The sequence below is a fragment of the Solanum verrucosum genome, unplaced genomic scaffold (assembly GCF_900185275.1).
Source record: "Solanum verrucosum unplaced genomic scaffold, falcon-dt-bn FXZP01000163.1, whole genome shotgun sequence".
Classification (NCBI taxonomy): Eukaryota; Viridiplantae; Streptophyta; class Magnoliopsida; order Solanales; family Solanaceae; genus Solanum; species Solanum verrucosum.
The window spans coordinates 1,049,381-1,072,719 of record NW_026020379.1 but is presented as its reverse complement, the minus strand read 5'-3'; the positions used below and the strand labels follow the sequence as shown (position 1 = coordinate 1,072,719).

The 23,339-nt window shown below is 34.3% G+C and overlaps 2 protein-coding genes and 2 non-coding genes across 4 annotated transcripts in view; 3 read left to right on the top strand and 1 right to left on the bottom strand.

Annotated features, from left to right (window-relative positions):
* The first annotated feature begins 6,417 nt into the window (after positions 1-6,417).
* Positions 6,418-11,254, top strand: LOC125839016 (putative disease resistance protein RGA3). Its single transcript, XM_049518013.1, has 2 exons — positions 6,418-9,793; positions 11,169-11,254. The coding sequence occupies exons 1-2, from the start codon at positions 6,418-6,420 to the stop codon at positions 11,252-11,254; spliced, it is 3,462 nt and encodes a 1,153-aa protein (XP_049373970.1).
* A 2,370-nt stretch (positions 11,255-13,624) lies between these two features.
* Positions 13,625-13,710, top strand: TRNAY-GUA (transfer RNA tyrosine (anticodon GUA)). The gene is given in 2 exon segments: positions 13,625-13,661; positions 13,675-13,710. It is a non-coding gene; the product is annotated as a tRNA-Tyr (tRNA).
* A 4,653-nt stretch (positions 13,711-18,363) lies between these two features.
* Positions 18,364-18,449, top strand: TRNAY-GUA (transfer RNA tyrosine (anticodon GUA)). The gene is given in 2 exon segments: positions 18,364-18,400; positions 18,414-18,449. It is a non-coding gene; the product is annotated as a tRNA-Tyr (tRNA).
* A 687-nt stretch (positions 18,450-19,136) lies between these two features.
* LOC125838945 (ubiquitin-conjugating enzyme E2-23 kDa-like) overlaps positions 19,137-23,339 on the bottom strand; it is a 119,311-nt gene continuing 115,108 nt past the window's right edge. Inside the window, exons 4-7 of the mRNA XM_049517946.1 lie at positions 21,962-22,076; positions 21,814-21,866; positions 21,584-21,712; positions 19,137-19,438 (exon numbers count right to left, since the gene is read on the bottom strand). Of these exons, the coding sequence (XP_049373903.1) occupies positions 19,308-19,438; positions 21,584-21,712; positions 21,814-21,866; positions 21,962-22,076 (428 nt within the window). The 3' untranslated portion in view covers positions 19,137-19,307. The remainder of the gene's footprint in view (positions 19,439-21,583; positions 21,713-21,813; positions 21,867-21,961; positions 22,077-23,339) is intronic.

Here is a 23,339-nt window from a genome sequence, read left to right as displayed (position 1 = left end):
TTTGGGAACATTCTTCCTCAAATGAGATTACACAAAGCCAAAAGGGAAAAGGGAAGCATCTAACAACCCCAACTCAAGTACATAACATGCAATTCACATAACTCAGCATATAAACTTAAAAGAGTACTTTACAAAGGATTAGTATATTGATTTGGAGTTTCTCCGCAAGGGAAGAGATGCAGGTATCTCTTCTTCATATCCTCATCAGCCTCCCAAGTCGCTTCCTCTACAAATTGATTCCTCCATAAGACCTTGACTGATCCAACCACCTTGGTTCTCAGCTTGCAAAACTGACGATCAAGAATCTGAGCAGGCACCTCCTCATAAGATAGATTGTCCTTAATACCTATATTCAAGGATCGTCCATACATTTCTTCAACATAGAAATGTGAAACACCAGATGGATTGCTGCTAACTCTGACAGTAGCTCTAATTCATAAGCCACCTTGCCAACTCTTTTAGATATCCGGTAAGGATCAATATACCAGGGACTAAATTTCCCCTTCTTACCAAATCTCATAACACCCTTCATGGGTGAAACCTTCAAGTAAGCCCAATAATCCACCTCAAAATCTAAGTCTTTTCTCCTAACATCTATATAGTATTTTTGTCGACTTTGCGCTGTCTTTAACCTTTCCAAAATAATATTCCCCTTCTCCATGGCTTGATGAACCAGATCTAGGCCTATCAGCTCAGCTTCAGCAACCTCAAACCAACTAATAGGAAATCTACATCTTCTCCCATAAAGATCCTCACAAGGAGCCATCTGAATACTGGAGTAATAGCTATTGTTGTAAGCAAACTCTATGAGAGGTAAGTGATCATTCCAATTACCTTTGAAATCAATCACACATGCCCTCAACATATCCTTTAATACCCAATGGTGGTTATGGTTCTTTCTCTTCTTCTTCAATATGAAAATGGAATATGTTGAAGCGAACTATTACTGCTCCAATTCTAAGTTGCTTCTTCATCAAAAATAACATCTCGGCTAATAACATTTTTCTTGGTAATAGGATTGAGTAAGTGATAAGCTTTTGATTTGTCTCTAAGAATAAGGAAAATGCATCTCTGACCTTTATACAACTTCTTCCTCATAGCATCTGGAATGTGTGCATATGTTATATACCCGAAAATCCAAAAATATGGAATATTTGGTTTACGCCTACTCCAAGCTTCATGAGGTGTCATATTTTGAATAGAGTTGGTTGGACATCTATTCAGTATATGAATACTCCAACGAACAACTTTTGCCCAAAAGTCCCTTGGTAAACCACTTCTCTTCAAAAGACTACGCACCATATCAAGAATTGTGCGATTTTTCCTTTCACGCACACCATTCTGTTTAGGTGCGTAGGCTGCTGTAAGTTGCCTCTTAATTCCATGCTTCTCAAAAAATTCTACAAATTCTTGTGAGGTCTATTCGCCACCCCGATCAGTCCACAAGCACTTAATTAGACAACCCGCAACATTTTCAGAAAGGACTTTAAACTTCTTAAAAGGTTTCAAAAGCTTCAGATTTTTCTTTTAGGAAATAAACCCATATATTTTTGCTCTAATAAATAATGAAGCTAATGAACTAGTGTTTACCTCCATTAGATGTAGGATATTGGACCACATATATCCGAGTACACCAACTCTAGCACCTTCTTTGCTCTCCACGACTTGCTTGCTGGAAATGGTTCACGGTGTTGCTTGCTAACAACACAATCTTCAAAGACTTCATTTGGAGATTCAATCTTTGAAAGACCCAATACCAATTATTTTTGCTTTAAAAACTTTAAGCTCTCAAAATTTAAATGTCCATAACGAAAATGCCACTTCCAGGCATTTTCTTTCATTTTTGCAAAAAGACAAGATTTTATGGAGTTGTGAAGATATAAAGGAAACAATCGATTTAACGACATGCTAATCTGAGCGATTAACCCCAAAGGAGGATTTCGTATCTTACAAACTCCACATTTGATATTAAGTTCATATCCCTTTTCTTGAAGCTGCCCAACACTCAATAAATTTGTCTTCAATGCAGAGAAAATAAAAGACCTCACCTATGGTATGAATCGAGTTGTTTTTGGTTAAGACTTGTACCTTTCCTTTACCCATGGCAGAGACCACTTAATTATCTCCAAATCTCACGGTGTCTTGAAAACTTTCATCCAACTCTGAGAATGCCTCTTTCTGCCCACACATATGATTACTGCAACCGGTATCGAGATACTATAAATGAGTACTGGAAACTTCTCGTTGGAAGTATATGTCATCAAAAGTGAAACTTCCTCTTCTTCTTCCTTCGTTTCCCCATCTTCCTTTGATTCTGCAAAGTTAGATCTACCCCCACGATTCCTATTTAAATTGAAATGACATTCAGATCGATAGTGTCCAAATCAATGGCATCGATATCATTCAACTTGAGACTTATCTCGTCTTTTTTCCTTTTCCATAGAATCACCAGAACTACTCCTCTCCTTTTTATGGTGCAATTTTTTTCCTTTTCATTTGGCTTTCACCTGATTTGTTCCTTTCGATGATAACACTGCCTTCAATTCTACTTCATCCTTGTCTTGTAGATTTATTTTCTGCTCATGAACCAACAAGGATCCCTGCAACTCGTCAATAGAAAGAGTGCTAATATATTTGGATTTTTAAATTGAGTAAACAATATAGTTGAACTTTGTCGTCATTGAGCAAAGTATTTTCTCAACAATGGTAACATCCTCAAAAATTTCGCCATGAATTCACATTTTATTTGCGATAGTCAACTTCCTAGAGAAATAATCTGATACCGATTCACCAACTTGCATACGCAAAGCCTTGAACTCACCACATAGTGCTTGAAGCTACACTCTCTTTGCCTTCGTTGCTCCTTGAGACTTCTTCTTCATGGAATCCAATATTTATTTAGAAGTATCTTTGCAAAGAATTATTTCCAGTATTGAACGATCAATAGTCTAAAAACGGTAATTATTTGCTTTGAGATCATTTAACCTTGGACTATCCAACTCTGCCTTTTGTGCTTCCGATAAGACAATACATGTTGCTGGCCCTTGCACGCCAATACTAACAACATGTCAAAACTCTTTGGATCTAAGGAAGTTCTCCATCAACATGCTCCAATGGTCATAATGACCATCGAAGCGCGGAATAACATCCTGAACAAAGCTTTCAGAAGCCATCTTTTACTGCTGCAAATAGTACTCCAAAAAAGAAAAAAACTTTCTGGCTCGGATATCAAATGACATAAATCAACAACAGTAAATTGAAAATAAAAGACTCTGCAAATGCGGAAGTTTTCTCTGTATAGAAGCTTAACAAAATGCTTTGTTACAAGAGTCTTAAATAGATGAAAAACTAGTAAACAAATGAGCACATTTAATTTCCTAGAAAATCTTACTCCACTATTCCTAATTGCTGAAGACTGGGAAACAACTTATTTGACTCCTAAACAAATGCAACAACTAAACGACTACTCCATAAACCTAACTCCCAACAAATTTGTGTCCTACATGTATTATGGCACATATGACTCATGTGTCTACTCATTCAACTTTATATAAGTTTAAGTATCTATTTGTGCAAGCCCAAAATTGAAGTGCATAAATATGAATGAGGTCAAGTTAAAGGGTATATCTATTATACTATATAGAAGAGTCATGAGAAGGACGACCACTGGCATTTTAGTAATTTTAACATTATTTAAGGGCAAAATAATAATTGTATAATTAATGACCAAAATGAAAATCTAGAAGAATCCATACATGTCTTTACTTTTGAAATTGGTCCATAAAGATATTTTTGTAATTGTGTTAAAATGAAGAGTTTCTATTGGTTAACTTTTTACAAACAATAATAAATGCACAGCTTGTTTTGACATGTTTTTGAAAGAAAATTTTGAACTAATTTAAAATAAATGTGTTTGAATAGCTAATATTTTGTTCCTAAAAATACTTTAAAAGATTATTGCGTAAACATATTTTTAATATTATGTTACATAATATGACCACTAAATTCGTATCTTGATTATTAAAATAATCTTTAAAATGACGTATCAATATTTTTTAATTAATTTGAAGAAATATCAAATTCCGTGACTAAAAGAATGAACAATGTTTGACTATTAAGAAATTAATAATTTGATAATGTATTCATCAAAAGATTAAAAAAATATAAAATTTTCATTTCAATATAGGATATTTTCTTAATATCAATTATGATAAACTATTTAACAGGGAAAAGTTTTGACAAGGAAAAAATTTAATATTCAAATTCTAAGAAACATTAAAATACAAACTAAAGAAAAATGCGTAGTTAAAAAATAATTTAAAAAAATGAAAATGTCAATAGAAAAGGACTTGAGAAATATAGAGGAAGGAAAAAACTAAAAAATAAATAAATTAAAGAAAAATAACTTGAAAAATAAAAACAAGTATATTGGTTATTTTGTGGGGGTAAGATTAGAGTTTTCTTTTACGACATGTGTAGTATCAAAAAAATTATTAATGTAATTTAGAATATAACATTACAATAATTGTTATCGTATATAGAAATAAAATTGCTTTCATGATTGTTTTTATTTTTGTGGAGTTAGATTTCAATTTCTTAATAAATACTTTCAATATTTACAATATACCATTATGATAATTGTTATTGTATATAGAAATACAATTGATTTCATGATTGTTTTTATTGTTGTGGAAGTTAGAAATCATTTTTTTAATAAATACTTTCAATATTAAAATCAAAATAAATAGAAGTATTTCTATTATCAAAGACATTAATAAAATGTATCACAAAATTCATCGACAAAGCAAACTATAAACACATTATACTTAAGTTGAAGCAATATATATAGATTTGAAAGGCTTTGAATCGATCTTTACAAATTGGTTGATCAATGATTAGTATTTTATCAGATGCAAAGCTTATGGTGCAAATATTACAAAAACAAGATGATAACATTGTAGAAAATAGATACCACTTGCGAAAATATACGAAGACCGATGAACTCTTTCAATGATATCAACATTATATATATTTCTCGAACACGAAATGTTTTAACTCATAATCTAACGCAATATTCCATTACCTTGCTGCATAGAATTTTTTGGTATTCAACTTTCTCAATTTGGATTGTAAATGACGTATTTATGTCGTATGAACATTTGAAAAATATTATTAATATATTAAGTTGTTTACTGAAAAAAATAGTATAAACTATAAAGTATAGAAATCTCATATATTTGGAGGCTAATTACATCATATCCCAGAAGTTTCCTCAATTACAAAAATCTCGAATTTTTCATTGCTCTCGAATACATTCATTGGTTGCCCGATACATTGCAAATAATATATATAACTTCATGGGAGGGATATATCCAAGAGGGGATAGGTATGTATCCGAGAGGGAGTGGATGTATCCGAGAGGAATAAGGATATATCCGAGAGGGAATTATGAAATCTTAAATTGCATATTTATATAATTTTTTCCAAAAAAAATATGTGAAATTATATTGAGCCCGTATTACGGGCCTTAAATTATCTAGTATTTATATATTATGCCTATTTAAAATCATAATAAAAGTTAGCTAAACTTTTTAGTTTGTTGGTTCTAAACTAAATCCCCCACCCCAAAACAAATAACTTTAATATATATTAGTATATAATAAGTCTGAGAGAGATAAAGCATGCAAAAATATATTACTTACAATCCAACCTGGAAAAATAGAAACTCAATCAAGTAAAAACGAAATAGAAAACTTGGCTAAATATATGTGACTGCCAATTGTTTATCACTTCTGAGTTATAAAGTCAATACTCCTTCCGTTTAAAAAAGAATGGCCTCCTTTCCTTTTTAAATTTGTTTGAAATAGAATGAATTTTTTTTTGGTAACATTTTCATTTTAGATTTCCACATGACATGTTTAAGGCCACAAAATTAAAGGGTAATTTAGTACATTTGATATAATTTTAATTTAGGACCACAAGATTCAAAAGTCTTCTTTATTTTTTAAGACTTCGTGCCAAGTCAAACTAGATCACTCTTTTTGAAACGGAAGGAGTAATATTTTCTGAAAAATTTTCCAAACCAATTAATTGTTGCTTTGGAAAGTGACTGCCATTCATTAGAAAAAGAAAAAAAAAAACACAACTAACACCCAAAAAGTATTCCACATACAAATTATTGTGTTTCCTTTAGTGGCCCACAAACAACTAGCAAAAGAAGACTTGTGCCAAAACCTTGAGAAGACTTTGCCATTCATTAGAAAAAGAACAAAAAACACAACTAACACCCAAAAAGCATCCTACATTCAAATTATTGTGTTTCCTGTAGTGGTCCATAAACAACTAGCAGAAGAAGACTTGTGCCAAAACCTTGAGAAGACTTTGGTAAAGGAGGAAAAAGACGAAGCAAACGCAACAATGGCTGACCCTGTAATTGGTGCTACAGTTCAAGTTTTGCTTGAAAAGCTGCTTTCTCTCACTATTGAGAAAGTCAGTAGCTCAAGGGATTGCAACAAACATCTCAGAATGATGACACAAAATGTATCCATCATTCAAGCTTTCATTCATGATGCTCAAAGACGACAAGTTGATGACGATCAGGCTGTGGGAAAATGGCTCATGATGCTTGAGAGAGTTACTGAAGATGCTGAAAATGTGCTTGATGAATTCACATATGAATCTCTCAAAGCACAAGTCCGAAACAGTCCAATAAGAAAGGTCAGTGGATTCTTTTCTCATCCTGCTTTTATAAGCAAAATAACTGGAAAAATCAAAAACATAAATGAAGAGTTGAGGGCTATCAATCAGTTAGCCAAAGACCTCGGTCTCCAATCACTCATAGTTCCTTCTCAGCAAATAGTACCGATGATTCGAGAAACAGATTCCTTAGTAGTTGCTTCGGATGTTGTTGGTAGAGACAAGGATGTTGCTGAAATTAAGGAGAAGATGTTGAACATGAGAGAGGAAGTTGTACTATGCGCCATTCCCATAGTGGGCATGGGGGGTTTAGGGAAAACTACTATTGCTAAGAGAATTTTCAATGATGAAGAGATCGAAAGACACTTTGAAAAGAGAGTTTGGTTGTGTCTACCTGAAATGTCAGACACTAAGAGCTTTCTTGAACAGATCCTCCAGTCATTGACACAGAGGAAACTTGAGGTCCAAACCAGGGATATAATAGTGAAGAAACTCCAAGATGAACTAGGAGGAAAAAGATATTTGCTTGTATTAGATGATTTGTGGCGTGTTGACCTTCCAGTGTGGGACGAGTTCATGGACAGCTTGAGAGGAATAAACACTTCCAGAGGAAACTGCATTCTTGTGACAACTCGTATGAAAGTTGTGGCATCCACAGTAGCAGCAGTAGGTCCCCATATGTTGGAAAAATTAGCGAAAGATCATTGTTGGTCGATTTTCAAACAAAGAGCATTTGTTGATGGGGCAGTTCCGGAGGAAATAGTGAGCGTGAAGAACAGAATTGTTGAAATGTGTCAAGGTCTACCGTTGGCAGCAAGTGTGTTGGGAGGCCTCTTGCGCAACAAGGAGAAACATGAATGGCGGTCTATTCTTGATGGAAACCCCCTTGTTGCTGGTGAAGATGATAATGGAGAAAATAGCTTAAAGAAAATCCTAAAACTCAGTTATGTTTATCTACCATCACCATATCTAAAAAAATGTTTTGCTTACTTTGCAATGTTTCCAAAAGATTTTATGTTTGAAAAGGACCAACTTATCCAACTCTGGATGGCAGAAGGGTTTCTCCATCCATATCAAGAGACCACCGTGATGGAAAACGTTGGGCACAAGTTTTTCCAAATCTTGTTGCGAAATTCCTTGCTGCAAGATGTTGAGCTAGATGAGCACAACAATATAAAATACTGTAAGATGCACGATCTTGTGCATGATTTGGCTGGAGATATCTTAAAATCTAAACAATTTGATCCGAAGGGCAATGATGGAGAAAAGCTTTCTCAAGTTCGATACTTTGGATGGGTCTCACCAAGTGATAAAATGGATATGATAAATGAGCCAGGACGTTTGTGCACATTGTTCTGGAAAAGTAATATATCTGATGATATGCTATTGAGGTTTCAGTTCTTGAGAGTCTTAAATTTGTCCCAATCAGGCATCAAGGAGTTGTCAGCCAAAATCAGCAAGCTAATATACTTGAGATATCTTGATCTCTCCGACACTAAGATCATAGCCTTGCCCAACTCCATTTGCAAGCTCTACAATTTGCAAACACTTAGAGTCAAAAACTGTTATTCATTCTGGAAGTTTCCAGAAGAAATGGCAAATATGAGAAGTTTGAGACACATATATCGCAACCTTCATCATTACCTAGTACCTATTCACATGCCACTTAATATGGGGCAATTGACTAGTCTTCAGACGCTACCGTTTTTCAATGTAGGTTTAAAGAAGGGTCATCGAATAGAAGAATTAGGTCGTTTGAAAAACCTTAGAGGTGAATTGACGATATATAGTCTCCAATTAGTCAGAAATAAAGATGAGGCTCGAACAGCATATTTACAGGAGAAACCAAATATCTATAGGCTGGCATATTTCTGGTCCCATAATGAATCAGAAGGCTGTGAGATCAATCATGAGCATGTGTTGGATGGTCTTCAACCACATTCTAACTTGAAAACCTTAGAAGTGGAGAACTATTTCGGGACTATATTTCCTTCATGGTTCAGTGAAGGATTCCTACCAAATTTGGTCAAGTTGAAATTTAGTGGTTGCAAAAGGTGCAAAGAAATTCCATCGCTTGGCCAACTGAAGTTCCTTCGGCATCTTCAGCTGATAGGATTCCTTGAATTGGAATGCATCGGACCTACATTTTATGGTGTTGAGATAAATGATAATGGATCAAGCAGCAATAATGGCAATATCCATGTGTTCCCGTCATTGACAGAACTAGTATTGGAGAATATGCGTAGCCTTATTGAGTGGAAGGGAGATGAAGTTGGAGTAAGAATGTTTCCTAGGCTTGAGAAGTTGACGATTACAAACTGTCCACTGTTAAAAAGTACTCCAACTCAATTTGAAATCCTGCGTGAATTAAAAATCAAAAGAGTTGACAGTGAATTGCCATTGTTGAACTTGTGTAGCAACTTAACATCTCTTGTGGATCTTTTTGTTGATCACGTGAAAGAGCTCACTTGTATACCCGATGAGATGCTACGCAACAACGTTTCTCTTCAATTCCTATCAGTCTCAGAATGTGGAGAGTTTCGTGAATTGCCACAAAGCTTGTACAATCTTAAGAAGTTGCAAATATACGACTGCCCCAATTTAACTTCTGTTCCTGTTCCCAGTGGAGAGAATTATTTCAGTTCTCTAGAGGTTTTGTCTGTCAAGCGTTGTGAGAACTTGGTTTCCTTGCCTTTACATGTGGGGGAAATGCCTTCACTTTCCTATTTGGATATATCAGAATGTCCCAAATTGATTAGTTTACCCTCAGGGGGCCTTCACCATCTCACTGGGTTAACGGGTCTGGGAATCGGTCCTTTCTCAGAGATGGTGGATTTTGAGGCATTCCAATTGATTTTTAATGGCATTCAGCAGCTGTTGTCCCTTCGTAGATTGAACTTGTGGGGACACTTGCACTGGGATTCTCTGCCCTATCAACTTATGCAACTCTCTTCCCTAACAGGCATCCATATATATGATTTCGGAATCGAGGCTCTTCCTCATAGATTTGGCAACCTTACTTCTCTTGGATCATTGGACTTACGAGGTGCAAACGGCTACGACATGTGGACTTCTCAGATGCCATGCCCAAATTACGGTATCTGTCCATGTATGATTGTCCATTGTTAGAAGCTCTGTCGGATGGGCTCGGCAACCTTGCTTCTTTGGAACATGTAACTTTGGAGAACTGCAAAAAACTAGAGCGTCTGCCATCCAGAGATTCCATGCGACGCCTCACCAATTTAAGGTGCCTCGACATTTATGGCTGCCCACGGTTAGAAGAAAGTTGCACCAATAGGAGTGGCCCAAACTCCCAGTGGTCCAACATTTCCCATATTCCACAAATTCAACTAGACGGTCGGCAAATTCTGGATGGACGTAAGTCTCTGTTTCTCTTTCACTTTCTGAGTCGATTTTCTAAATATTGTTTTCCATGAGTTCCAGAGAAAAAAGCTTTGTATGTAATTTAATTTTTCTTTCCTGCAATTATTTTTACATTAAAAATGCAAAACTATTCAATCAATTGCATTTGTGCAATGCTTTCAGCATTATGCTTGTCCACTTGAACCGAATATGCTTTTTTTCCTTATAGGTTACTAGTTCCAAGGTCATGCTAGAACGGCTAGAACGTCGATGTGGTAAATCAAGCCAAATCCCATGAGCGGAAGGCAAGTACATTAGGTAAATTTTTATTTAGAATTTATCGGCACTTTGTAATCTACTCGTTTTTGTTGGGAACCGATTTTCAAAGGGGTTTATGTTGATGAATACAATATTACCTTCCTTAAAAAAGTTTAATCATGAAAATTTATGTTTCTGCTCATAGGTTACTAGATACAAGGCCACGTAAAACGTCGTTATGATATATCAAGTCAAAATCCATGGGCAGCAATCACGTTAGGTATTTTTATTTAGTTGTTAGAGGACTGCTATGACAAGTGTGTCAAGTTCTTTATTTGCCTTCCTTTTCTCTCATGAAACAATTTTACTGTTTAACACTGTTTGTTATGTTTCACAGAGGAACCACCACTTTTATTTTGTATGACGAACAGAATCTTCAGTTGTAGACTCATCGCGAAACAGTTTCATGAGTATTTGGGTACTGAACAACCTTTTCGGGGAACTGAAGTCTACATATGAAACATCAAATCACTCAAAGTATACAGGGTGCTCAATGAGAAGCTACACGAGTCTTTCCATGGCCGTGTTTGCCTTTTTATTCTCCATGTAAGTTTCTGCAATTTTATTTGATGAATAAAGTCTGATATCTACTCTCATCAAGACTTGGTATTTAACTTCTATGAAATTGTGGAACTGTTAGAATGTAAGTTGTTAGTTTGGTGTTTCACTCAATATAATCTGTTAGATGATAGGTATGTTTATCGCATTCTCACAGTATTAATGTCTGACTCCTCCCCTCTCCCAACATGTACGAAATAAGAAGAATCTCAGTATATGCCATATCTATTCAGGTTCTATGAAGAAGAGAGTGAATGATCAGGCACCATTGAAATCTGTTTATGAGGTATCAGATTGGCACATTTTGCTTCAGTGGTGATTGTGGCTGCAGGAAAATTGAAAGTTCAAGGTAAGTTCCTTGTCTCATGGTTTTAGTGACTTTGCTTTCTAAGCTTTTAAATGTTCCACTTGGTGATGCATTACATGTGTCAAGCCTACTAGGATATTATGTCTACGTTTATGCATATTTCCTCATACTTAGTACTTTCACTGTACTAATGCATACTTGTGCCTATATTGTTTCATAATATAGGATCCGACATTCCTCCTCCCGCTCGTGGCTAGATTCAGATTGCGATTCGCTATTGGATTGGTGAGTCTTCATACTCCGAGGGAAAATCCATGAAGACCATTTATCGCTTTTATTGTTTACTCTTGAGAATTTGTACGTGGTGAACGGGTTACTTCCCTACCACTCTTATTTTATTATGTGTTATAATGGTTTGTCAAGACATAGTCATGATTTCGCTTAGGAGATGTCTTAAACTCTTTTATTGTATATTATATTGTATTGTATGTACATCAAGTGGTTGTGTAGGCCCTCTCAGGATCATATACGTCATGTGGTGTCTAGGGTATACTTTGGATTGTGACACTAGGCGACCTGAGATTGGAGTTGGTTTGAGCTTGGAGTGTTGTACTGATTACTTGGCAGTGGACGTTGTTCCACGGTGGTTTTGATGATGGTTAACAGTAGATCCTTCGACAACTCTTTCTAGTCATAGATTAAAGGTCTGGTCATGTTGCTCATGATCCTCTACAGAGTTGATCCCTACTATTCGTCGATTAAAGGTCTGGCCTTATCATCTAGTCGACACACTTATGGCTACGGCCTATTAAGTCCTAACGCCCAGGGAGATTCATCCGCGTTTTGAGGTCCGGGCTCTGTACGCTTTAGATGGGCGGCTCTTGTTGGTTACTTGAAGGTCATTCGCGGTTAGAGTTTTTTATTTCTGTGACTAAAAATAACTAACAATATAAAAGTGAGAGTCCTAAAGTACTACGAAATTGGATATCAAAATGTTCATAAAAGATTGAATGATTACTCTTTAAACTCAATTTAATTCTTATAATGATTCCTATGACGGTGAGTAATTTAAATTAATAAAAAAATATTAAATTGTCCTTTACTTTGGATACAAAGAAAGTAGATTCATTGAATTAGAATCAACCTATTTTTTGAGTTTCAAAACTAGCATTGTCATAGTACATATATTATATATAATGCAAAATTTGTATCAATTCTACCGTTTAAACTTTTAACTCTTTAATTAGTTTTCCAATTGCTCCATCAACCTTTTCATTTACATATAATTGAAGATCAAGTTCTAATTAAAGTCAACATTATACTAAACACATATTTTCGTTCTATTCTTGATTATTCCAAACATTACACCATGGAATTGCTAGCTCATAAAATTAATGGGAAGATTTTTTAAAAAAAATCATGCAGCAAACATACAATAATGTAAAAAATAATTGCACAGTATATAGTTATTCCATTTTTTTTTAAACAAAAATTGTTTTATTCTACTTCAAGAACCTTTTTCTTTTAGTGTGTGTGTGTGGTGAGGGGGGGGGGGGGGGGGGGGGATGCATGCAGATTTTATGTTTTATACCTCATAAAACAAAATTACCATAATTACGATCGTGTGACTAATTATTTGATTGTTGACTTTATAGGTTTGAACAATATTCAATTATATTGAGTTTAAACTATTCTATGTCATCATTTTAGATTTTATCGTTCCTTAAGAAATTAGGTAAGTTTATTATTGTACTCTTATTTAGTGTTCTTTTGAAGTCAAGTTTTTTTCATAAATGAAACATAAATTAATTATTTCGATTAATTAAATTAACCAATGAACATGAATTAATTATTTAGTTTTATTATGTTAGTCAAATTCATACTTTCAAGACTCATAATTCTTAGGGGTAAAATAAGAAGAATAGTATTATTTATATATTGATTTTGTGAAATAACAAGTATTAAGGACCATCTATTTTAAGTGAGAACAACTTATAAATAGCAATGGAGAAAGTAGTATTTTAGTAAAGGAGAGAGGGGTTGACTACATGTATATCTAATGCAATAGCTTTGAAGCAAGCTTTTCTTGATCATCTTTCGAAGTTCTAAATAATATATTGATCAAAGATTGTAAAAACGGACTATTCTAATGCAACCATACCATTATCGTCACTATCCAATTACATTTATCATTTGCAGAAATTTGTAATTTAGTTTTGTTACTTCAAAACATGTTTTACTTAATAACATATATGGTTATTTAAAATTTTATACCAAATGAAATTGAATTTACATATAGGAAAAAAAAAAAAACTTGTACTAATATCAATGGTAGCTATTATGATCTAATAAGTATATGGTTTTGTAGCATGGTAGTCAAAGCCGACCTTAGCTCAGTTGGTAGAGCGGAAGACTGTAGTGGTACTGCTGAAATCTTTAGGTCGCTGGTTCGAATCCGGCAGGTCGGATTTTTTTTTTTCCATTTTAAAAAAAATTCTCTTATATGAATATATTATCATCAAAGAAATATCTCATTGCTATTTTCATCAACAAAAAAATATATATATCAATTTGTAATTGATTTGTTTGTTTCGACTTGTACGATAACTAAATAAGCAAGCCCGTGCTTTGCACGGACCCAACACAATTAATTATGTACCCAAGTTATTTTAGAATCTTCATTTACTCGTTACTTAGATCATAGTTACAAACTTGTTTACAAAAATTGAAAAGTTAAAAACTAAATGCCTATCCGCCTTGATATGAAACTATTTCTATCTGGAATCTTGGATAAATGTGGACCAAGATGTGCTGCCATGCCAATTGAAGTAGTCCGTAAAATGTTATTGTCGAGAGTATTCCTACTACACTTTAGTCATAATTCTACGGATTCTTCTTGTTTACCATGGTGCAATTCTTGAACTTGGTGCAACCATCTTTGCTCTAGATTACAAAGACACCTGCAGTGGAAGACAATGGGACAACACTTAGGCCAGATCTATGTATATATTCTATGCCTTCTGAAATTATAACTAACAAGGTGACAAACTATCAATTGTGATTTTCCTAGAAATAATAGTAGTAAGAATGTTACGTTTTCTCCTAAGCAGTGACAAATAACACAACACGTGGTTCAAATGAGTCTTTATCTTCATTTCCTAAGATATACCTGAGATTTATTTGTCTGATAAAGGCATATCAAGTGCTCAAGAGTCTCATATCATTCAAAATTAAACGGCTTTATTCCCCTCTAATTTCTATTATATCGAATGTAATTCAAATTTTTACTCTTAGAAGAATTCACAACTATCGAACGTAATTCAAATTATTGCTCCTAGAATAATTCAACTGGCCGCAAGAAGAGTTTAGATGTTAGCATCATCTACTTGCATCTCAACATAACTACACATAATTGTTATTTCGGGTAACCAGTGCCAAGATCATTCACATCCCCGACATGAGCATCAATTTTCAAACATGATATATGTTATCTTACAAATAAATTTGTTGATATTTAAGCATGCCATAACATTCTAACCCAAAATTTTCAAATAGCTTGATGGAACCTACCTTGGAGAACTGTTGCACATCATTTGTTGGCATTGAGGTAGACCAAATGCTTAAAGACTTTAGAAAAATCAACTCCTGCAGCACACAAATAAAAATTCATATGATAACAAAAGATAGAAGGGCATATACAAACAGGAGCCGTATATACACTCAATGCAATATTTGTTGAAAGTATAACACTCAAGCATACGACACCCATTAATCGCTCAATACCAAAAGTTTGATATTTAATCAAGCCACTTTCATCTGATTTCAGTTTACCTTTAGATTGTACCCTAATAAATCACTGGATTGATTGAGATCAAAGTCCACAGATCCTGCATATTTACATATTCTCCGGGTCACCTTCATCATCATGTTTACATAGGGCAAGATGTTTTGGCTAGTATTGGTAAAAAAAAAAAACATAAAGGAACTAAGGGTCAAGATAAGTACAAAAATTAAAAGAAAGGCCAAAGTAAGGTGCAAACAGGAGTACAACGCGGAACTGAAAAGCTGCTATTTGTTACATCTTTGAGATAAATAAATCATGAAGTGTAATCTCTCTGCTAGGACTCACAGTTTCAATAATAAGAATTTTGCAAGTGCCTGTAGTCGAACAGTATATTTAAGAACCTGAAATTGAAATATTGACAATGTCTACCGAGTAAAATTCATATTTATTTGAGTACAAAATGCATTTTTAAGTGTTTACTAATCAAACTGGCAGTCGTGTATTGTTGCCTATTCTTCTTAACTATCTAGTATCAGAAGTATACTGAAAATAAACTCAGAAAACAATCACATGCTACTATTCTACTATACTGACCTCAAAGTGTGGTAAATACTCAGGTCTGTGGTATGCATCAACTGAAGAGCAGTATATGTACCTGAGATTTACAATTACCATTTTCCGTTATAACCAAGTGTATAGAATACAACCGTCCAGAATTTACCTCTTTCAAACTTGTAGCATTGTTCGATTTTCTCCACCTCGAGCAAATTCGACTTTCAAAGTCCTGAAAAATTCAAATCGTGCAACTACTATATTCCAACTGATAAAGCAAGAATATTAGATAACACAGGCATTGAGATTCCACAAGGCGAAGTACATTTTACGCTTTACATTACAGAGATGAAAATAATGTCATAGTATCAAAGTAAAGGAAGCTATTTACCAAAATTAAATTAAAGAAGTTAACAAATCATTTAAAGAAAAAAGGAACACACCAAATCATTTTAAGAATTAATGTCTATGCAAAATCATTCTGATTAGTAAATCTCGAAATTCTCTTTTTTGGGATAAGGAGATCCATATGGAACTTTTATGTTGAAGAAGAACAAATATTGTTGCTTCCTGAAAACAGTACAAAGAGATAAATAAGCAGCAACCACTTACCAGAAATTTCCTTCGTTGTACCGGGATTCATACTTACTTATATTGAATGAAGAATGTTACAGTGATGAAGAAGAGGGATGTTTCTAGACCTAGCTAGAATTGTAATGGAAAACTAATGAGAAAAGTCAAAATATCTGGTCACAATGTTAGCTATAAAATTACTATTATGCCCTTGGTTGTCCATACTTGGCTTGGCTTTTCAAAATATCTAGCCACAATGTTAGCTGTGAAATTACAATTATGCCCTTGGTCGTCCATACTTGGCTTTTCTATATAGGAGAAAAAATAGATACTATTCCTATTTTTATTTTTTTTAATTTAAAACAAAAATTGACTTTGGGTCTTCTCTTTCTACTATTCTTATTTTATTTTTTAAATTTAAAACAAAAATTGTTAATAGCCTGACAACTACCTAAAAAGAGGTGAAATGAGAGCTTCTAGAACAATGTTGAATGTGTGGGAATAAAAGTCAAAACAAGAAATTGATTATATCCACTAAATTATATTTTTGCCACTATCTCATACATTAATTACCATTTTGCCATTGGTCGTCCTAGTCGTCCTTGCTCTTCACCTTTCTATATATTCTAATGTATATGGTTGGCAAGACAGGCAAATGTCATACTCATACATAATGCATAATACATTGTTCGCCTCTGGAGTCTTATGTGATAAAAAATGTACCACTTAAACTTAAAGCTAAGTTTTACAAAGTGATGATAAAGTTGATTGTGTTGTACGGGGCAGATTGTTAATTGGTTAGTTAAGAAATTTCATATTTAAAATGTGAGAGTTGCGGAAAGGACGATATTGTGGTAGATATGTGGATATACTAGGAGATATAAGATAATAAGAAATGAAGATATTTGAGACAAAGTGAGAATGACTCATATAATCTGTAGCAAGAGAAAATGAGATTGAGATAGTTTGAATATGTAAAAAAAGAATGAACAGATGCCCCAATAAAGAGATGTAACTTGAGTGGCTAGGATTTGATATTCTTATAAATTATTCATTGGTTTCAAGATGAGAACCATTATCAGCCATCTTCGTACTCGTCACACATAATTTCTCCAAATTAGTTAATATAACATTTAAGAGTATTAATGCATGACTTACATCATAAATATATCTTAGCTTCCAACTTTTTAATAATTTTCATTTTAAGACTTCGTTAAAACACTTGAGAGTCCTAGAGTGTATAAGATAGTGTTAAATATAGCGTATTAGTAATGATGGCATAATTAGTTATGTTTGTATTCGTTATGTTGGTATCAGTATCTTTAATCAGGCTAATACATAAATTAAAATTTTTTGCATTACTAATATCAAATAAGACACTAGATAGTTATACACAAAGCTAATACATGCATTATATAGATTATTTTCAATGCACTCTATCAAACAATCCATCAATGATTGATATAACATGCATGGACCACATAACATGGTTTAGAGAGAGAAAATATAAAATGGTCCCCTAAATCAAATATAATAAGTACTACATCAATAATTTGGATTGTGTTAAAGTAATTGTTTCATGTATCTTTTATTTTGGAGTATATAGAACAAAGCGTTTAATATGTTTTGATTAATAATAAGTTGTACATCATTTATAAGGGAGTATTGAATTTAATAGTTACTTTATTGCTTCGTCCATTTTATTTAATGTTTCATAGTTTAAAATTTGATACGAAAATTTAAAAATATAAGAAAGATTGTTCAATATATGATCTTAATTAAAAGATTTATATATAACACACCAGCAATTAAAAAGTTTCTTGTGTTATATATATATATAACATAAGAGACTTTTTAATACCATCAAATACTTTTTGGATCTTGTAAGTTGTAATTTTAAATTTTCACATCATTTTTAAATGAGAACATGTAACTAGATAATTACATGATCATCTCACCCCCGAACCTCCACTTCCCATCTAAATAACATATAGATACAATTAAAATAATATTTTTTGTTTACTTATTAAATACTAAAAATAATTAAGAAATTCACATATTTTTCAACATAACATTTCTAGGAAATTATTTTCCTTCGTACCAAACATGCCTTAAATTAGAACGGGTTGAACAAAAAAAAAAAGGAAAATTAGCTAGTATGAGAGAAGGATAGATTGCGATATATATTAAATATAGACATTTTCTAATAGGTCCGACCTTAGCTCAGTTGGTAGAGCGGAAGACTGTAGTGGTATTACTGAAATCTTTAGGTCGCTGGTTCGAATCCGGCAGGTCGGAATTTTTTTCTTATTTTGTTTTTTTTTCTTAAAAAATGTTATAGATTTTTTATGTGATTAACGTAGTTATGTAATAGACCGGCGGAAACTTTTTCAATGTCTTTTTTTTAACGTGATAGATTTTTTTAGGTAATTAACTTATTAATGAAATAGACACTTATGGGCGGAAACATTTTTAATGCTTTTTTTTTAACGTGACACACCTTTTATGTGATTAACTTATTTATAAAAAAAAAAAATAGACACTTATGAACATGGGAGAAAACTAGTGCAAAATATGAGCCGGAAGTATATTTTGTTTCTGTAATACATTAAGACATTTTTATGTAATTAATTTCTTTATATGACTAACTTATCTATGTAATAGACACGTGCGGAAGCATTTTGGTAGAATGCTACAACTAGCTAGTGAGTGACGTTATGTGTGACCAAGTAATTTTTGTTCTAAAAACATCAAATTGTAATATATTATTTTAATTAAAAAAACATCAAATAATTTCTTAATTTAAAAATCATGCAGTAGTTTAGAAGATCGACAGATGTTAGATAACCTGCTCTTACTCTCTTATTTTCAGTGTTATCAAAGGCGAATAAAGCTCGAAGGTCTATTGAGGCTTTTAAGTACAAAACGCTAATAAATATCGAGCTTTAATGAAGAAACTCAATAGGAAAATATAAACACGCGAAACACACACATAAAAGAACATGAAGGAAATCAAACATGAAATTTATTTACATTAACAGAAGAGGGCAACTTCTTTAGGATCCCTCCTCACAATCAATAGTTTTTTTTAACTATGCAGTTCAACAACAGGACAAATAACATGATTTACAGATAGTAATGGAGATGAGGGAGGTATTATGGATCAACAGGGCCTGCCATTGCCTCATCATCTGAGTCATATTCAGCTTCACTTAACTCGTCATCACTCGACTTCTCCTCCGGGACAGCTCCAACATCTTCTGGCTTGGCATACTTTTGACAATATTCTGGATAAACAAGCAGGTTCGTGTTAGAAATGCGAAAGGATTTAACTTGTATCTACTAACTGTGTAATGAAAATTCTGCACTCTTGCTATAGAATGTCGCCTTATTTTTCAGGTTACCAATTCCACTTTTAGCTGTAATTACCTTTTTGATGACCTGATAGTATGAAAAACTTAATATCGCCGGTGCATAGAAGTTGAACTCAATATGAAAATGAGTTCCAGGATGCATCATAGTTTCATTGCAGAATGCAGGTAGCAACTATCTATGTAGCTTAGTTACTGAAGGAGAAATGACCAGGAGACGGTGGCAGCATAAATCTAAACTACTTTGCTCTGTTGATTTTTCATACAATCAATTAGAAAAGGTCGAACAAAATACTGGAACAATGCTCAACCACCTAATACACTGATATCGGAGGTTCTGCAATAGATTAAAGCAGTAAAAACATATCTTAACATCCAGAAGACAACTTCTTTAGGAAAAGAGTACCATCTTTAGTGACAAAAAGGTAAGAGTGCTTAGTTAATGCTTAAGAAGTTCCATTCGTATGGCCTAAACTTTCGAAAGGAGAGGAATGTGTTACACCCTATTAGAAGCTATGTTGCTCGGACTCTTCAATGTCAATGGGTGCATATTGGATCCTCCAAAAGTAGTGCATTCTTGGAGGATCCAACACGGATGCGGCAACAATTTTGAAGAGTCCACGCAACATAAATAAGCAGTAATATGTCTGAGCAACATCCGTGTCAAATCCTCCAAAAATGCACTACTTTTGGTGGATCCTACACACTAGGCGACATTTTGAAGAGTCCGAACAACATATTTTTTCTGCCCTTACCAAATTTCTAAGAAAAATACCCACATGATAAACATATAGAAAGAGAAATGCAGATTCTTAGCATTAATTGAGGCAGATGTTTAGCTCAAAAAGACATAATGTCTATGCTCCAAGTCAAGCAAACGAAAATAGTCTGCCAAGGCGCAAAGAGCTTTTTCATCTAACTTCTTTCCCGGGAATGTTTTGCTAACTAAGGTAGGTGAAGAGCAACATTTTCAAAGAGTATAGGAGAACTCAATTGGGGTTAGCAGACATAAACATGACCTGATTTTTGATATGACTCTATTGACTAACATTATTTCATCTTTATTTACTACTGGTGTTTCCCCAGGAAAAAAGAGATGCTTTATGTAAGATGAGTATGTCGATGCTGTGGTCGAAGTTTCTAACATGTTGGTCCCATATAAAATGGAGTAAGAAAGCTAACATACTATCTGCATTTCACCTTAAAACTAGGCCAGATAATGGAAGCATTGGAAGGTAGGTTGACTTAAGCGGACACCATCTGGAAGTTCCCTTTTTTGTAGCTGTCTCCAGTTATAAACCAAACACATCAGATTAGGAGTGATACAAAGTACATTGAGGATGCTAAGACTACACTAGCTAGTTTGGAATGCTAGGAGTACGTTAACTATGAATTTTCTTCACTATCAAAATAATGCATACCTAAGTCGCCATAAAGTTGGTTTACCAGAAAGTTTCTACATTATTTAGACCATACTTCTAGATCGAATGGACATCTTTATTGAAGCAGACTCATAAATTATACACTGCAGATGACCAACAGAATGAGAATGCTGATCTACAACTGTGTCCCAATTAAAAGGTTCGCCCTGCTTTAGGCAGCAAGTGCCAAGTGGGGCAATAATTGATAGTTTAGGCTCATATGTTGTTGTCTCTTCACCCGAACTTAGTCTAACCATGAATTGTTCAAGAGAAGCTAACTTAAGAAATTTTTAGCTACAATAGAATGCTAACATAATTACCGTGCAAAGATCAATATAACAAAGGATAACCACTTCCCTAGCAACCAAACCAAAGCTACAAAAACAACATACCTAGTATAGTCCCACGAGCGGGATCTGGGGAGGGTAGAGTATATGCAAACCTTGCCCCTACCTTGGCAGGTAGAGAGGTTGTCTCCAGTGGACCCTAAACCAAACTAAAGCTATGAGTTTCAATTCTATTGAGTCTACCCTAATCAAAGATTCAAGGACTTCTAATAGTTCTAGTTCGTTCTTCTCATCCACTTGAAGCAAGCACAATTTTTGTAACACATATAAGCAGCTGATATGGATCATTATACCTTTAACTCTTTGTTCATATGCAGTTCGGTCTCGCATCATCAGGGCAGCTGCCTCCCCATTCAATGGGTCCGATGGGTTAGGATACAAGAGAAGTTGTGGGAGAAACACTTCAAACACGTTTGTCAAATCTGTGGAAATTGTTTCAAAACCAGCTATCATTACTAAAAAAGAAGTCGGCAGAAAAGCCATAGAAATTTCAAGAATCTAATCATTGCTCATATTCAATTACCAAACATGGGACTCCAAGTCTGGTTGATAACATCTAAACAAACTGATCCTGAGCTGAAAAATAATAATCCAGTGAAATTTCAGACTTCAGCTAAAACAAAACGAGAAGGATGAGATTATCTAAAGAAATTAAGCAGTTGAAAACTCACATCTCATCAACATTTGGATGGTACATTTTATTAATAAAACCAATTGACGGAGATTTATACGGGTAGGCATCTGGAAGTTCCACCTTTATTTTCCACACTCCACCGTGATAAGGACCTGCAAAAACAAGGCTAACTAAAAGCAGAAACTGAAAAAAGTAACACTGCATCCCCAAAAGGCGGATGCAATGTATAATCAACGAGTTCAACTGAACTAGCATCTTTTACACGGATTACTAATGTATATGTGAAAACCACTAAATTTTCCAAAAATATTATAATCTAAAACCATAATGGCAAAAAGAACATGAAGGTTGAACTCATCAAGTCTAATCTTTTATCCACCTCTGCCCCTCCCTTCATCATACATCCAATTGAACTCCCACTAAAAGGCAGATGTAACTTGAAGATTATTAGTGAATTACCAAACAGCAGATACACGAAAAAGGTACATATATAACTAAATATAATTCCATTATCCATTCAACATAAGGACCCAAGAAGCAAACTAGATTCATAATCACAAAGTGGGACTATAAAGTTAACAATGCCAAATAAAAGGGTAACCCGGTGCACAAAGCATCCTACGTCAGCAAGGTTCAGGGAAGGCCGCACCCCTTGGCATAAGTAGATTCGTAACCACAAAGTGAAACTATAAAATTAACTATGCCAAATAAGGAGTACTTCTTAATTCAACCTCGCCCAACAACAACAACAAACCCAGTGAAATTCCACAAAGTGGGGTCTGGGGAGGGTACAGTGTACACAGGCCTTATCACTACCTCTTCGAGGTACAGAGGTTGTTTCTGAAAGACCCCTCAAGCAAGTCAATGCAATAATTAAAATAAAAGCATGATAGCTAATAGCACAGTAGTGCGACCATAACAACAACAACAAGGTGCGATCACCTAAACACAATAATCTACAAATACCAAAAGACAAAGACTACATGAATATGCTAATACTACGACCGACACGGAGCTCTACACTTCCACCCAGCCAAAGACATGAATAGGCTAATAATAAAACAACTCTCAACTACCTACTAACCCTCTACCTTTATCCGCAACCTTCATACCCTTCTATCTAAGGTCATATACTTTTTTTGGGTGTGGGGAAGGGGAAATGGGGAGGGAATTACAATGTGGAAAATCAAACTCTCACCAGCAAGGTGAAAGTTCAGGTAACCAACCAACTAAGCTACTAACACTCTCCTAAGGTCATATACTCAGTAAGCTGAAAATGCATCATATGTTGCCTAATTACCTCTCCTCAATACTTCTTCAACCTACTTCTGCCTCTCCTCTACTGGGACATCCACACACCTCCTCCTAACGTGCCCAAACCATCTCAGTCTCTCTTCCCCGTCTTATCCACAACA

Excerpts from the sequence above, each read along its gene's own strand:
- LOC125839016 (XM_049518013.1), top strand. The coding sequence starts at position 6,418 with ATGGCTGACCCTGTAATTGGTGCTACAGTTCAAGTTTTGCTTGAAAAG. Across the intron at positions 9,794-11,168 it reads GATGCCATGCCCAAATTACG|GTTCTATGAAGAAGAGAGTG; the intron begins GTATCTGTCCAT and ends ATATCTATTCAG.